General features: G+C 42.2%; 1 protein-coding gene across 8 annotated transcripts in view; it reads left to right on the top strand.

Moving 5' to 3' along the window:
* SKAP1 (src kinase associated phosphoprotein 1) overlaps window positions 1–15,122 on the top strand; it is a 314,733-nt gene that overhangs the window by 260,994 nt on the left and 38,617 nt on the right. For all 8 annotated transcript variants that reach the window (XM_081838162.1, XM_081838163.1, XM_081838161.1 and 5 more), the window contains 2 exons: window positions 632–694; window positions 8,470–8,579. In XM_081838162.1, the coding sequence (XP_081694288.1) occupies window positions 632–694; window positions 8,470–8,579 (173 nt within the window). The remainder of the gene's footprint in view (window positions 1–631; window positions 695–8,469; window positions 8,580–15,122) is intronic.

Below are 15,122 nucleotides of genomic sequence, written 5' to 3'. Positions count from 1 at the left end.
TACTGTACCTGAGGGAAGCAGGCTAGTTTAGGGGATGTGGGGCATGTCATGTGGCCCACACAATTCTGCCTTTCAACACCTCATAAGCATCATGTGACCTGACTGCTTAATGGTAGGGCCAACCCTATATTCTGTTGCTGCCTTGTACCATCACTGCTATGGCAGCAGAGTTTTAAATATTTTATTTTATTTTATATTTTATTGATAAAATGGAAAGAGTCTCTGCAAATGGATGGCAACATACTTAAGAAGTTCTTGAGGATAAAAAATGCAGCAGTGATGGACATTCTGATAGCAAAGGAAAAGGAAAAGATGTAGCACTAGGTAGAATTTTGCTATCCTAATCTTGCCCCTTTTTTTTGTAGAACTAGATGCCAAGGCAGAGTCATGGCACAAATTATGCCCTAATGCTCTGGAGCACATAAGTCAGATACCAAGTGCTTTGTTCCATTGTTTTTTTAGAAACATGCAAATAGTGCAAATAGTGATGGGCAGTCACAGATGTTTATATTTGTTTTGTGGTTATTTTTAAAGCTTTCTTGGCTCTAAAATCCAGATTAGAGTATAATTTTGCAAAATTAGTTTTCTGGCAGAAACAGCTAGATTTACTTCACTTCTTATCTCATTGTAGATGATGAACTTGGTTTGTCCACTTCAGATGGCAGAGAAGATGCTGGAAGCATGGAGAAGACAGGTAAAAGATAAAATATCAGTTTGGAACTGCTTTCAAATCAGCATGCATTACATCATCGTCATCATCACCACCATAATTGCAAGGTGTACACTAAAGAAACAAAACCATGTTTGGACACACATATATTATACAGGTCCACACACAAAATTTGGCTGAAGCTCCTTGTCAATTGTATACCTGATAACAAACCTGGGTCTGCTGCCACATTATATATAAAACGGCCCTGAGTCAGCCTTCTTTTACTTTCTTCCTTGCAGTAAGAACGACAGGCAACCCAAGCTGACAGTGCTTGACTGAAATTGCCATAGATACAGTACAACTTTCAAACATGAATCATATTCAATACTGGTGGCCTTTGAGCTTGTTAATTTTCTAGGGGTTTGGGAGGCTACAATGTGTTACTCAGCTAGGCACCATATCTTTCTCTCAAATCTAAAAAAAGAGAGAAACATTTAGAGTGCCATTTCTTTCTAACAATTACTAGCCTTTGTTAGATTCAGGTAGGTAGCTGTGTTGGTCTGACGCAGTTGAAATAAATAAAAAAATGTCCAGTAGCACCTTAGAGACCAACCAAGTTTGTTAGCTAAAGTGTAAATTCTCTTCCCCTAACATCCTTAGTATACACTTAGTATACACCCTTCCCCTAGCATCCTTAATAGTGCACCAATGTTCGGGGACAACATATAGACATGCTGACATTTAATCAATCAATTAAAACCTGGATCATTAATTGTGTATGTGTGTGTCACACCACATGCATCAGTTGACACTCCTGTCTTGTAGCTCTGCTGGAGTGGAGTCCTTGCAGGAAAAGAATCTAAAGGAATCTCAGAGAAGGCAAGTCCAATGGGACACCTCCACGCCTTCCAGGGGAATGCAGTTGTGGGAATTGTACTCTTTATACTGATCATCATCAAGCAGTCTAAAATTTATGCTTCACCATCCCTTCAAAGCAAAGCAGATAACCTGATGGTGAGGGGGAAACACACCTTTCCCTGGCCATCAGTCCAAATTAAGCAAATTGAACAGATGTAGAATTTCTTAATCCCAAGATAGGAAATAGGCCCTTCATAGTGTAAAATTTAAATACAAAAGATGAAAGAGGCATACTGCGCACCACTCCTCCAACCTTAAATCTATAGTGGGTTAAGATTGACATATCAAGGATGTTTACTTCTATCAGGCTGCCTAATTTAGCATCTAGTTCTTGGCTGTTGTCCCCCCCCCTCCCAAGTGCAAATGCTTTGAATATTCCTACTTCCCTCACCCCTCCTTGTTCAGGAAACAGGTACCAAAAAGTCTTTGAGAAGGAGCCAGGCTCGTAAAACTTAGGCAACAGATGGGCGGAGGGGAAAGAGAATTGTCAGGAGTGAGGAAAGCAAAAGAGGAAAAGCTTACGGGGAAAAAAACAAAGGAGGAGATGGATACAGACCCAGTAAGAAAACAAAGGCAGGGTGAAAGGAGAGTCACAGTTACCAGCGCCAAGAGGAAAGGAGAGCGGGGAAGTTCTGTAGACTGGAAAGTTTGCCTTCTCAATCATTACACCCAGCCACCACAGGCAGCCTGCTCTTCCAGAGTACTCAAGCACCTTCATTCCCACCCTTGCTTTTTCCTTGAGAATTGAAGCCATGCAGGATCTGAGCAGAAAACCTGTTTCCTGGATCAGTCCTGTCCCACCTACCCACCAGCCCACTTGCTTCTCTCTCTGTTGGAATGTATGGACCCAGTTCAGGAAAGAAGCACTTAGGCAGAGCTGCTTTGAGCTTCCTGCAGTTCTGGGTGTTGTCTTTTTGTCTGCAGCTCAGGAAACAGCAGTGTTCTAGTAAACTGTATTTTGTCAAGGCCACTAAGATGGTATTCCCATTTCCAACATTTTAGAAGCATCTTGGAAGAAGCATTATTGCATCACTTACCGTATTTCCAAAGGAAATACTGGGGTTCACATCCCCCAGAAGCTATTAGAAGCTATGGCATGTGAGCAAGAAATTCTGACCCTTTAGCTGAGATGTGTGATGAAGATTAGCTGTGGTTTCCTCCATAAAAGAGCAGATTCACTCTTCACATGCTCAGTCGTGGATGCTCTGTATGATTGCTTTATATTTTTCATAGCTGAATGCTGGCACTGAAAACAGTTCTTGGAGCTCAGCTCTTCCTTAAAATAAAACCTGCACTATTGAATTCAGCTAAAAATGCTTGGTTACACACACACACACACACACACACACACACACACACACTCTCACACACTCCCCTCCATCCATTTTAAAAATGATTTTAATGATTTCTAACTAATATGCTTTTATTGTTACTTTATTATATTCATGTAAATCACTATTAAGTGAAGGGAGGAGCACTATATAAGTAAATTATTATAATCATTTTATTTCTTTTTGTACCAACAATGGCTTTCTTAATATACAGATCTTAGCTATTTAGCAGCTCTCTTTTTTTAACTTGTGAAGGAGTTTCTGTGGACGGTGCTTTTCAACTAGCTTGCTAATGAATGTTACCTAAAGCAGGGTTATCCAGATGCTGTTAGACTCCACATACTATCAACCGCAGCCAATATGGTGTATAGTTAGGGATGGTGGGAGTTTGCTTTCATATTAATTCCACACTAGCTGTTGTGTGTGCAATTGCAACCAGTAATTAAAGCCTCCTCCTTACGGAAACAGGAGCTAATATAAAAGGCAATTTATTGTTAATTCCATGGCCACACTAAACAGAAGACAATTTAAAAAGGAGGAGGAAGCTGTTAATTAAAGTTGCAGGAGACTTTTGCTTAATGGGCTTAAGGAATATTCATGGTGTGGCAGTCGTTGGCATGGATGTGTCACACTTGGGAATGATTTAGGCAGAGATGATGCTTTAGACTGGAGACAATGCTAGGGCATCCTGCAGAGGACGTTAGGGCAAATGATTCGGGGTAGTGCTAAATGCATTTTGGGGTGCAGAGATGTGCAGACTCCTTATTCAGGCTGCTTACATAGCTCTGTGTTATATAAAGAAGTGGGCACCAGGAATCAACGTCAGCCTCTTTCCTCGCCTGAAATAATATGAAGCTGACTAAGACATACACAAATGTGGTGGGGGTGGGAGAAAGATTAAAATTCAAAACAAGAGGGAGAAAAACTAGTTTGACTATTGAATCTTCCCATCTATGGTTGCCTAGTGATAAGCCCCATGCTTGCTTCTCTCTTTAGATGAGAAGCTCTGAGCCCTGAGCAATTTTTTAATTTTCTACATGATCTCCTTTACTCTCTTCCCTGTTTTGTGCCTTACCCCCTGTTCCCTTTTCAATATCTCACACAAAAGAAGTAGACCTACTTTTTTGCATGTACTGAGATTTGTGTTCTCCCTGCTCTGCCATTACTCATTTCAACAAATTTAGGTAATCTAAAATTGACCACACAAATTTAGAGGGTTTCTTATCATGATGTCCCTTACATCCAAATAATAATGCTTTTCTGCCCTCCTCCTCGTAGGGCCTACTATTCTGTATCACAGCCAGGACTCCATTGGTGGAATATGGTACACCCTAAATTTTGAGCAAGAGAAAGCAACTGGGGAAGGGGGCTGGCATAAGCTCCTGAGCCACAAAAGCACAAGAGTTTAGCTGTGGAAATCCTGTCACTGAAATGGAAGGTGAAACCTCCTTGAAAAACTATCAGACTATTAATGCATGCATTTAGGCAGAGACGGGACGCGGGTGGCGCTGTGGGTAAAACCTCAGCGCCTAGGACTTGCCAATCGTCAGGTCGGCGGTTCGAATCCCCGCGGCGGGGTGCACTCCCGTTGCTCGGTCCCAGCGCCTGCCAACCTAACAGTTAAAAAGCACCCCCGGGTGCAAGTAGATAAATAGGGACCGCTTACTAGCGGGAAGGTAAACGGCATTTCCGTGTGCTGCGCTGGCTCGCCAGATGCAGCTTGTCACACTGGCCACGTGACCCGGAAGTGTCTTTGGACAGCGCTGGCCCCCAGCCTCTTAAGCGAGATGGGCACGCAACCCCAGAGTTGGACACGACTGGCCCGTACGGGCAGGGGTACCTTTACCTTTACCTTTAGGCAGAGACAGGCACCTTTTCTTTTCATTAGCACCCTAATGAAAAACTCTTGAAGGCTGCATTCAAATAGTGAGTGGGAGCAGACTTGCAGACAATCACACACTTTTAATGCACACACACACACACAAAATCTCTCTCTCTCCCTCTCCCTCCCTCTCTCTCTCTCTCTCTCTCTCTCTCACACACACACACACACACGGCTATCATTTCCATCCATAATGCACAGACCATACAATAAAAGGAAAATAACACAGGTAGCTTTAAAAGACAAAAAATGATTTGCATATCTTAATTAGCCATCAATGGCCATGATAAAAATTAAGCTTCTAAGACACTGTTTAAAAGTAACGAGGAATGAGGTGTCTCTGATTTGAAATCAAATTTGATAAGTGGGGTAGGAGTCACTGCTGAAAAGGTCCTGTAATTCTTAGTAACTGAAGTTTCATCCTCCATTTTCTCCATAGACATTTTTAAAAACAAAAGCATCTCTCCCAACTGTGCAAAAAGAGCTCAGCAATCCAAGGAGAAGAAGGTAGACATGAACGCACAGCTTAACTACAAACTCTGCCTTATAGCTATTCAAAGCCCCAAACTGCAAAATGCCATTGCATCCTGAAGATTACATGTGTGTAATCTCCAACATGCATGGATGATTTTTTTTTTGCCTGTCTGTAAACTGGAGACTGGAGTCATCATGCAACTGGAGTTTTTCTTACTTCCTAAGGCAGATCTCCTTGCAGAAGAAGGAGCTATAATTGCACACCTTACAAAGCAAACTACAAAGAGGGAGTTGTCCCCTGCATTGTAATGGTAATGAAGGCTCTGCTTCCTCTGCCTCTCTCCTTTCTGGTCCCTTCACCCTATTGCCCCTGTTGAACTGTTGCCCACCTGTCTGCTGTTGAGTAAAAACAGCTGTGCAGGGGTAAAGAAAGTGTAGCTCCCCACTGAACAGCTGATGGGAAAGAGGGAACTTAGAGGGCTGGATGAATTCTTGCCTACAGAGCCAGCCCCCCTCCCCTTTGAGTATCAGATGCACTCTTAATTTTCCCGAGACATCTGATTTTTGAAACCAAGTTCCTCCTGCTAATGGGTTCAGTGATAACCCTGAAAACTTGTCCATCCTCTCTTAGCATAGCAGAAATGGAATCAATTGTTCAGAATGCACATATACTGTACGTGGAAACCTGTACGAAACCTGTGGATGGGCTGCAGTGCCAACCATCACTGTGCCCACTGGCCATTCTGGCGAGGCTGATGGGAGTTGGGAGTTCACAACATCTGGAGGGCCATGGGTTCCTTATCACTGCTCTAGGTTTATTCTGGTTGCAGAATTGCAGTTACCGTATCTTGATACAGAATTTGGTTACGGTATGAGAGAATGCTGACAGCCAGCCTGCCCAAGAGCGTTGAGTTGCAGCATTGTCTTAGCCAAACCTTCCCATTGCCCCATGCCACACCACCCTTATCAAATAGGAAAAGAATCAGTAAGTCAGCATGATGCAAAGGCATCTCCCCAATTTCCCAAAATGCCCTTTTGCTTATTTAGGGAACCTACGATGGGAACACGCATCCATAAGCGTCCTTGCTGCTGTAGGAAGCTTGGCTGCAACAGATATATACAGTCAACTTGGAGAGACTCACAAGCACCCTCCAACCACTGCCACTAGGGGACTTCCGGGTTAGCGCGAACGGCTAATGGCGGATTCCCTCCGAGCTCCGGAGGGAATCGGCTCTGCTGAAGACGGGTCTTGCCGTGCCGGCGACACGGGGACCCTCAGAAACCGCAGGCGCGGAAGCCTGCGGACTTGGTGACTCGGTGGGCACCTTAAGCGCCCTCCCCGACCCACGAAGAGCCTTTTTAAAGGCTACGGAGAGGGTACGGAGAGTGGCGTGGTGCTGAGAGTAGACCGCTACTTCAGTGGAGCGAAGCCGCAAGCCATGGCCGGAGAGCGCTGACTTTCTTCCCAAAATTTGGACTGGATAACAAAGGACCCGTGAGTAGTGGAATTTGGACATTAAAAAATTTTTATCCTTTGAATTCGGCACGACCGGGGGATGTGTTAAAGGGAAGTCCGCACCCCCTCTACTTATAGACGATTTAAAGCAAGGAACGGAGAATTAAGGCGGAATGAATACTGTTTTGATGATTTAAAAGTTTTTCACAAATTTGATAGAAGAAGATTTTGTGCTGGAGAGAAAGGGAGGAACTTTGGAACTTTGTGTGTAACCCTCCCCAAAACCCGGGAGTGTCCTGTTTGGGTGCCGGAGGAAGAAGTGAAAGGAGTTTGACAGCTGTCAAAGAAGCTGTCAAACGGGCGGACAAAGTAAAGAATTTTGTTATTTAACAACTCTCTGAATTAAAGGTGATACATTTGAACTGAGGCGATTGGAAACAAAGTACTGATAATAACAAAGTAACAGATTATTGGAAAAGGACTACTAAATAACTGAAAGCCCCCTAGGGGGAATTAGTGACATTACAATGGCTGCAGAGGGAAAATTACTGGCGGAGATAGAAAAAATGTTCTTTCTCGTGGGAATCCTGCAAGAGCAGAGTATGGCTCTGAGTAAAGTATTTATGACCTTGAATTCTGAAACAAACAACTCTGCTGAATGCACAAAGGAGATGTATGACAAAAACTCTGCAGCTGAGCAGGAAGAGATGCCTTTGGAATTGACAGAGAAGAAAGAAGGAGTGCAGACACTACAAGTGGAAAATATCAACCAGGAATCTACATTGTTAGAGTATGAGCAAGAAGACCTTTGGATTACAAACCTGCGAAAGATGAGAAAGAAGAAGAGGGAAGTCCCTGGAGTACTTGGAACATTAAAACTAAAAAGAATAAAGCAACATGATTGGGACTTTCCTCTTGAGTATGGAAAAGTAGATGACCCTTCGCAGCAAACACTTTTTAACATTCTGGATGAAAGAAAATATGATGTGACTCTGACTGAATTCCTTCGGGGTCTTAGGACCAACAAAGAGGACTACCAATATAGTTGGCAGAGAGGGACTGACAGAGAATCAGACGCCTCGGACGTGAGGAATCCGGGCTAAGAACTATTTTTTGTTTGTTTTTTGGACATTTGTTTGGGAAGGGACAGAAACCGGGGCAGGGGGGGGAGAGAGAATAGAACTATAAAATGTTATGATTTGTTTTATTTGGTCAATGTGACCTATAATTAATATAATAAAGGGAAAATTTGTGGAAGGGAAGTTAGATCGACCTTAAAAAAAAAAGAAATTAATGATAATAAGAGAATTGGATAAGTTGAATATAGATAAACAAAAAGAATTAAATTTTTAAAAGCAATATGAATATGCTTAAGAGGTTAGGTAAGAATTTGCTGAATTAATTATTGGAACTGGGATGTAAGAGGAGGGGGTGGGGGGAAGTCAATGAAAGTGGGTAAAGAAAATTAGGGTATGTAATTGTATTTGTGTGTTTTTGTCTTTGTGTGTGTGTTTGTTGTTATAAAATGTAAAAACCCAATAAAAATTATTATAAAAAAAACCAAAAAAAAAACACCACTGCCACTAGAGGTGAACATAAGTGAACTTAAGGCCCAGGTGTAGCATTTTTGGGATAAATTACCAAAATCTAACTTCCCCGTAAATTACTGCCAAAGGAGAAATCAAGTCTGCCTTGCAGCTATTGATCTGAATACTATAATCTGTTCTTAACACACTCTTCTCTCTCTCTGTACAAGGACTCAGAAGAAAGTATGTGAATTACTATCAAGGTCTGTGGGATTGTGCTGGTGGCCATCCAGATGAGCTGTCATTCCAGCGAGGAGATTTGATATACATCCTCAGCAAGGTATGTGTAGAAACAGCTTTACCTCCACAGCCTCCAGCCAATGAGTTCTATCCCTCCAAGGAAAAGAAATCAACTTCTCTAACATAAAGGGTACATCTCAAAGCTGTGGGGAGAGAGGTTCAGACTCGCTTTCTCCACATGATCAGTCAAACTGTGATTTAACCTCATTTTAGTGTCTCTGTGATACTTCTTCAGTACTTTCTTGATACCAGTAGCGTGATACCCTGCTTGCACATAATTCCACCACCCCCTTTATTAGATTTGCTAAGGCGGAAGTTATCTTGCAGCGTAAGAGATGCTGTGCTGCTACTAGTTTAATTTCTGAGTAGATGTGCACGCCAGTGCAGGAGGGGGAAAGGCTCAGCCTCTGAAAGGCTACAGGAACGCACACATCTTTGCTGTGGCAAGAAGCCTTGCTGGTCTTACCAGGTCTGGTCCCAGATCAAATGGGGCAAGGCAACTGAAGAGTTGCAGTAGGGATTGGCTGACAAGATGCTCAGTAAGCAACCCACACATACAGAGACTAAAAGCAAACTGAACTTCTTCCCCTAACCTGCCTCTCCCAGGCTCCACTCCCTTGTGGAGAACTAGGGTCCCTAAAGGGTCAATCCTGTGGCCATCCTCATATGCTCCTAGCTTCCTGCCTGTTGTGCTTCCTGCACCATTGGATCAGTTGGGTACTGTGGGAGGCATTGGGTCCCTCTGGCCCTGCAAGCTCTGCCTGGCTCTATGGGTGGTTGTTCTCTAGGTCTGTCAGCCCCTGGCCCAGTGGTCCTCTGTTCAGCAGCAGGCTTAGAGCCCTGAACCTGGTCTGGCTTTTTAGGTGATGCACCTGCAGCCTCCAGCTCTGTGTATGGATTGCTGTTGGACTCCAGGTTCATGACAACTTTTTATTTGAAAGTCACTAAATGCTGCTGTGGTTTCGCAAGAAGCGGCTTAGTCATGCTGGTCACATGACCCGTCAAAACTGTCTGCGGACAAACGTCGGCTCCCTCGGTCAGTAAAGCAAGATGAGCGCCGCAACCCCAGAGTCGTATCGACTGGACTTAACAGTCAGGGGTCGTTTACCTTTACCTTTTTAAATAAACATTACTGAACTGAAGTTGTATAGTGTTGGGGAGTGTGTGGTGAGATTCTTTTATCTGCCATGAGGATTACAGATCAGTAAATTCATTAATGGTGTGATTGGTAGGTGTAGTAGGGATGCTGAGGAAGAAGCTTGTCTTCAAGGGTGCATTCTCAGTTCACGTAGACAAGTAGTGAATTTGCTAATGTGCATGACCATCCTCTTTCAGTGTGCTAAATTCCCCCCACCCAACACAAACCCTCGACAACTTACACGGGTTCTGTTGCAGACACAAAGGGTTTTCTTGACAGACAAGTCAATCTGGAAAGGTCCCCTGAAGCTGGAAAAATGTGAAAACCACGGATCTAAGTAATCATTCCGCCTTCTTTCTCTTCACCCTGACCTCCCAACGCCATCTCCCTCCCTAGCCCAGAGAGCTGCTTTTGGAAATTCTTCCATCCTTTTATGTTTACTTGCCTCACAGCAAAGTTTGTCTAGAAAATAGCTTGAGCATGTGTGTAATCACTCAAGAATTGCAAGGGTAATTGAGTTGCTTGGTCAGGTGTGATGTAGGGGTGAGGGGAGCAAAGGAAGGAAGGCGGGGAGAGTGTGGGGATGTGAAGTACTTTCTTTGCCACAAATGTGCAAGTGGATACATCGGCTGATTTATAAATGTGCAGATGAATAAATTGGCATAAGCAGTGGTCCAGTGTTAGGCCAAGTGATCCAGAGACATGGGTGTAATCAAAACCAGGCAAGAATCAGGATTTAAGGGAGCAATCAGGGAAAGGGAGCAGGAGCTTAAACAGTCTTTTCATACTACAGATGAGTTGCTTGGACTAAGGGCTGTGGCTAGGTTTGTAGGTTCTGGTGGCATTAGATTGGTCAGTAGGGATTAGCTGATCAGATGCTCAGACATGCTGGTGCTACAGGATAAATGACATCCTCAGTCTTACATTAGATACAAAGAACTGGTGGTACAGGAGGGTAAGGCACCAGAACTTGGCCTTCTGAAGAGCCCCTTCCAACTGTATGATTCTTTGATTCTAGGCCACAGGGCTTATTCTTTTGAGAAGCTCTTGTGTGCATTGCAATTAACAGGACATGGACAACAGCATGGTAATGCTCTTGCACATTTCCCTTTTCTTACAATAAAGTTTGTGCAGGATAATTTCCTGGAAGTAATGCACACATTACATTTTAGTTTTATGGCAACTTCAGACATGTTTCTTTGTACCAAATCAACCAAATCTTTTCTGACATGTTTTAAAGGGAGATGCTGGCATGATAATGTAGCAGGGAACTCTAGCATTACAGAAAAGACATGCACTTTGGAACTACAAAGCACTTTGGAGCGTGACTGGTTCAGTCGCACAGGGCACAGAGCCTTGGGGATGCCACAACTGTGATTTGAAATGCAGTGTGAGGGAGAGCGGACAGCAGGGTGCTGAATTTTGGTGTCGCACAAGGCGCCACTAGAATTTGAGACCCCAGAGTCCATCACTGTTTTCCATAGCTCCCAGTTTTCTGAGAGTATTGAGTGGAGATGCTGGGTCTGATGGGCCAGCATAGAAAACATACCACAGATAGAATATTCACATCACCTTGCATCTTGTTATAACCTACCCTGAGATCTTGGGACAAAGAGTTGGCTTTAAGTATGAAAAATAAATAAACAAAATTATTAAATATTCTCACACAGGCTTTTCTATTCAAATCAGTCCAGACATTCATTTTCATCAAGCAGTGAGAAATAAAATGTTTACATAAGTGGTGGTGGATTGGATCCAACTGGTGAATCATATCCTGGCCTCCTCCACCAGCCACTTTGTGGGTGGGTAGGTCATCAGGTGACAACTTTGGAGGGGCTTATTGTCCGTGCTAGTTTGCTGATTGGCACTATCATCAAACTCCACTTGCCAAGAAGTCATTGGACGTGCATTTTAAGCATCCAGTTGTTCCTTTGCAGTTGTGTCTTTAGCTGCTCCATATCTGATGTTATCTTGGGATGTAATTAAGCCCGCAGGCCAGAGGTTCCCCATTGCTAGTTTCCCTATATCTACGAACCATCCCTAATACACATACGCAATTTTAAACGATTTTCACTACCAAATAAATTTGTGTTGCAAATTGTATTTGGGGACACACATTATGATAGGTCTATGTATTATTTTCAGAACAGAACCAGCCAACACAACCAATACCATGTCCCAGCTAATGTCATGCCAACCTAGAAGATAGTTGACTTGTTAAGTTTGAAATAGAAAAGGGATGAGGAATCAGACTTAGACTGGACAGCCCTTCAAATACCGGTACATGGCTGACCTTTGGACAGTAGAAGACATGGCCATCCTAATTAAGAGGGTTTTTACTAACATTAATGTTATATACATTTACATACTTAGAACATTATATGTCAAATAATGATGATAATTCAGTTTCTTCGTTTTCAAGACTATTGCTACCTCTTGGTTCTATCCAACTAGACATTATGAACATTTAACGGTTTTCCAGTTTTCAGTCATCCATTCAGTTCATAGATGTTCATTCCATTGCCAGTATTTAGCTTGAATAGAGGTAGAGGAGAATTTTGTTCGGTCCACATTTTTAAGCAGACTAATCTAATTCACAACTCTTGGACTAAGGCATGATTTGGAGCATGGTTGTTCTTTGGATTTCTCACTAAATTTTGCAATACACTTCTCAACAAACATGCCAATATACATATTTTAGGATAAAATATAAATCAAATGCATATTTAGATACACATTTTGTGATAAAATACATATTTAAATACAAACTCTGCACAGGTTTTTTTTTAATTTCAGAGATTCACAGATTAATGTAGAAATTGGACAGAAGAGGCTTATGAATGACCACATGGGATATTGACACAAACAGTAAATAGAATAATCTGCCCATCCCTATTTGTGCAGTAATTAATATTTGTAATCACTTCTGTGAGTCTACCTGGGACTACCCCTTCAAAAAAATTTAGTAATGTCACCACGGCAGTTCTTGGCAATTCTATATCCATTTTTTATTAACCATATGTATGCCAGAATGTTACATTTTCTAGAATATACCATTCCCGAATCCTAAAGTATTTGTTTGTTAAAGGCCTTCCACATTAATACCGCCAAAAATTAAGATATATCAAACATCTATATGTGAAGGAACATGCATGCAGTTCAATAGTGTCTGACTTATTTCCCTCCCTCCGTCCCTCCCTCCCTTTGACATGAGACTATGACCTGGTTTTAACTCCCTTCAGTGGCTCCGGTTTGGAGCTCCAGCACAACTTCTTCACGTGTAACCAATTGGTCCTGAGTGTCTTCCTTTCATAAATTATTTTGCATGACAACAGAACTCACCTATGGCCATCCAAGAAACCGAGGCTTAATAAAGCTTGATGGTGTGGGGGTGGGGATAGTTAGAGAGCAAGGGAGGGGGAGGGAGAGAGGGGGAAAAGGTGTTTGAAAAGCCTGTTCACTCAGCTGCATTTTAATTTCCTTTTCAATCTTGTCCCAATTAATTTTGCAGAATTAATCTCGCCGAAGCAAGCGTGGCAGCAGTGCAGAGGCTGGCTGGCTTTTTTCTTTTTTTTTCCTTTTAAAGCATTGCGGTCGCTGTGCCTTGAACATGAAATAGTAGCTAATATAAAAATCCATCTGGTGTTGTTTGGAATGCATGCCGTCTGCTGCTAAGGTCCTGTCTGACATTTTCGCGCATCAGCCGTGGGGAGATGTGATTTTGGGGCTGGGGGGTTAGTTGGCTGAGATTCAACAGTAAGTAGGCAAAATCTATCTGATCTTGCAACTGGGGCAAGAGGAACCCACAGCATGAACCCCATACATTTTCTCTAAAATTAATTTTAATGGAAGCTGGGTTTTTTCCTCTTCAGCATTTTAGATAGTTCCATTCAGGAATGTAACCGAGGTCTCAAGTAGCACTGAAATGCAGTACTGTGTTCAGTGTTGTCAAGTGCAAACAGCAGTAAACATCCTGAAATCCTGTAAAGGCTCAGAATCTGTAGGAATTTTTTTATTATTCTGTTTGCATAATGAGCTCTTTTCACCAGTGACACCCAGTGGGCTGCATCACACATAACACAACCAAAAATCCAGATTTGCCACCAAGTGAACACGTCACAGTGAGTCTCGGAGCCAAACAGTATACACAAAAGCATACACTAGTAGCCCAATGGCCACTTCTAACACGTGAAAGCCACATGGGGAGTGGGCAATTGGCCTCTTTTTCTCCATTCCAAAACATACCCCAATTGACTTTTCCTATTGAAAAGGGGCCTCTGGCCTAACTTTGCATGTAATGTGTAGTTTGGTCTTCATTTAAAATGTTTACAAACACTTTAGGTGTGACCAGAAGCAGCTGACCGGGTGGAATGGAACTGCAACACTAGCTTCTGTGCAGGTGTGTTACTTACCAGGAGGGGGAGGGTAAAGTACTGGGGAGGTCAGCATGGTGCAAACTCACTGACAGGAGTGCCAGATTTACTTCACTGGTGTGTTTGACCACATCGACCTCCCTTCTATCTCAGCCCTCTTTGTCTCCCTCCCAGTAAGCAAGAGCTGTTAACCTGCCAGATAGTTTTTACTCCGCATGACAAGCCACTTCTGGGTGTGACCTAAAAACAATGTGTATACAAAGCAGTATTAAAAGTCTATAGTGCAAGTCTGATTTTTATTTTTTATTTTTTTGATACGGGAATTCTCAAGTTTTTATTTTGGCTATAAAATTGTGATTAAAGTCTGCTAACTGGACTAAAATCAGTATGCCAAATGAAGGATTTTTGTGAGAATAAAATGGTGTAAAAGATAGTATAAATTGAATTTAGCAAGGAGTTACCTCACATTTTTTATTTGAAATAGATCATCAGAATAATAAATCAGCAGATTATTTAGAGGGTTTTTTTTTAATATCCTCAAAGTCAGTTTTTTAAAACATTTGATTCGATTCAAATATTCAAATTCTGAAAGTTTGTCAAATCTTATTTTGTTTCATCTCTGTTTTGAATGTGCCATTTTGCCAATATTATTAAGGAAAGTAAGAAAGCAAAATACTTATTATTTCCAGGGCATGTTCTGGTCCCTGAATTTTTCCTTTGATCTACAAATATGGGGATTTAAGCATCACTTGTAAATGTGCCCTAGACTTTGGTGGTTTTTCCGTCTCAAGTTTTTGTCTTCACTAGAGCCAGAAATAGTTTCTAAATATTGTGTTGGAATTCAAGTTGTGGGAATGAAAAGTGAGCTTCTGCAGTTCCAGCATTTAAATCTTGATAACTCAAGAGAGTGATATGAATCAGGATGTGTTGATTCATGGCTCAGAGACATCCATATTGGGCTATTCACAAGACTAGTTCAACAACTGTAAATCCATTCATGTTGATTTCAACCTAGGGAAAAGAATTATGTGAACTAGCCCTCAGAGTCATGTAAGAGAAAAGTGGGGGCGGG

The sequence above is a fragment of the Podarcis erhardii genome, assembly GCF_964252035.2.
Source record: "Podarcis erhardii genome assembly, chromosome: 13".
Classification (NCBI taxonomy): domain Eukaryota; kingdom Metazoa; phylum Chordata; class Lepidosauria; order Squamata; family Lacertidae; genus Podarcis; species Podarcis erhardii.
This window is presented reverse-complemented; position numbering and strand designations above follow the sequence as displayed.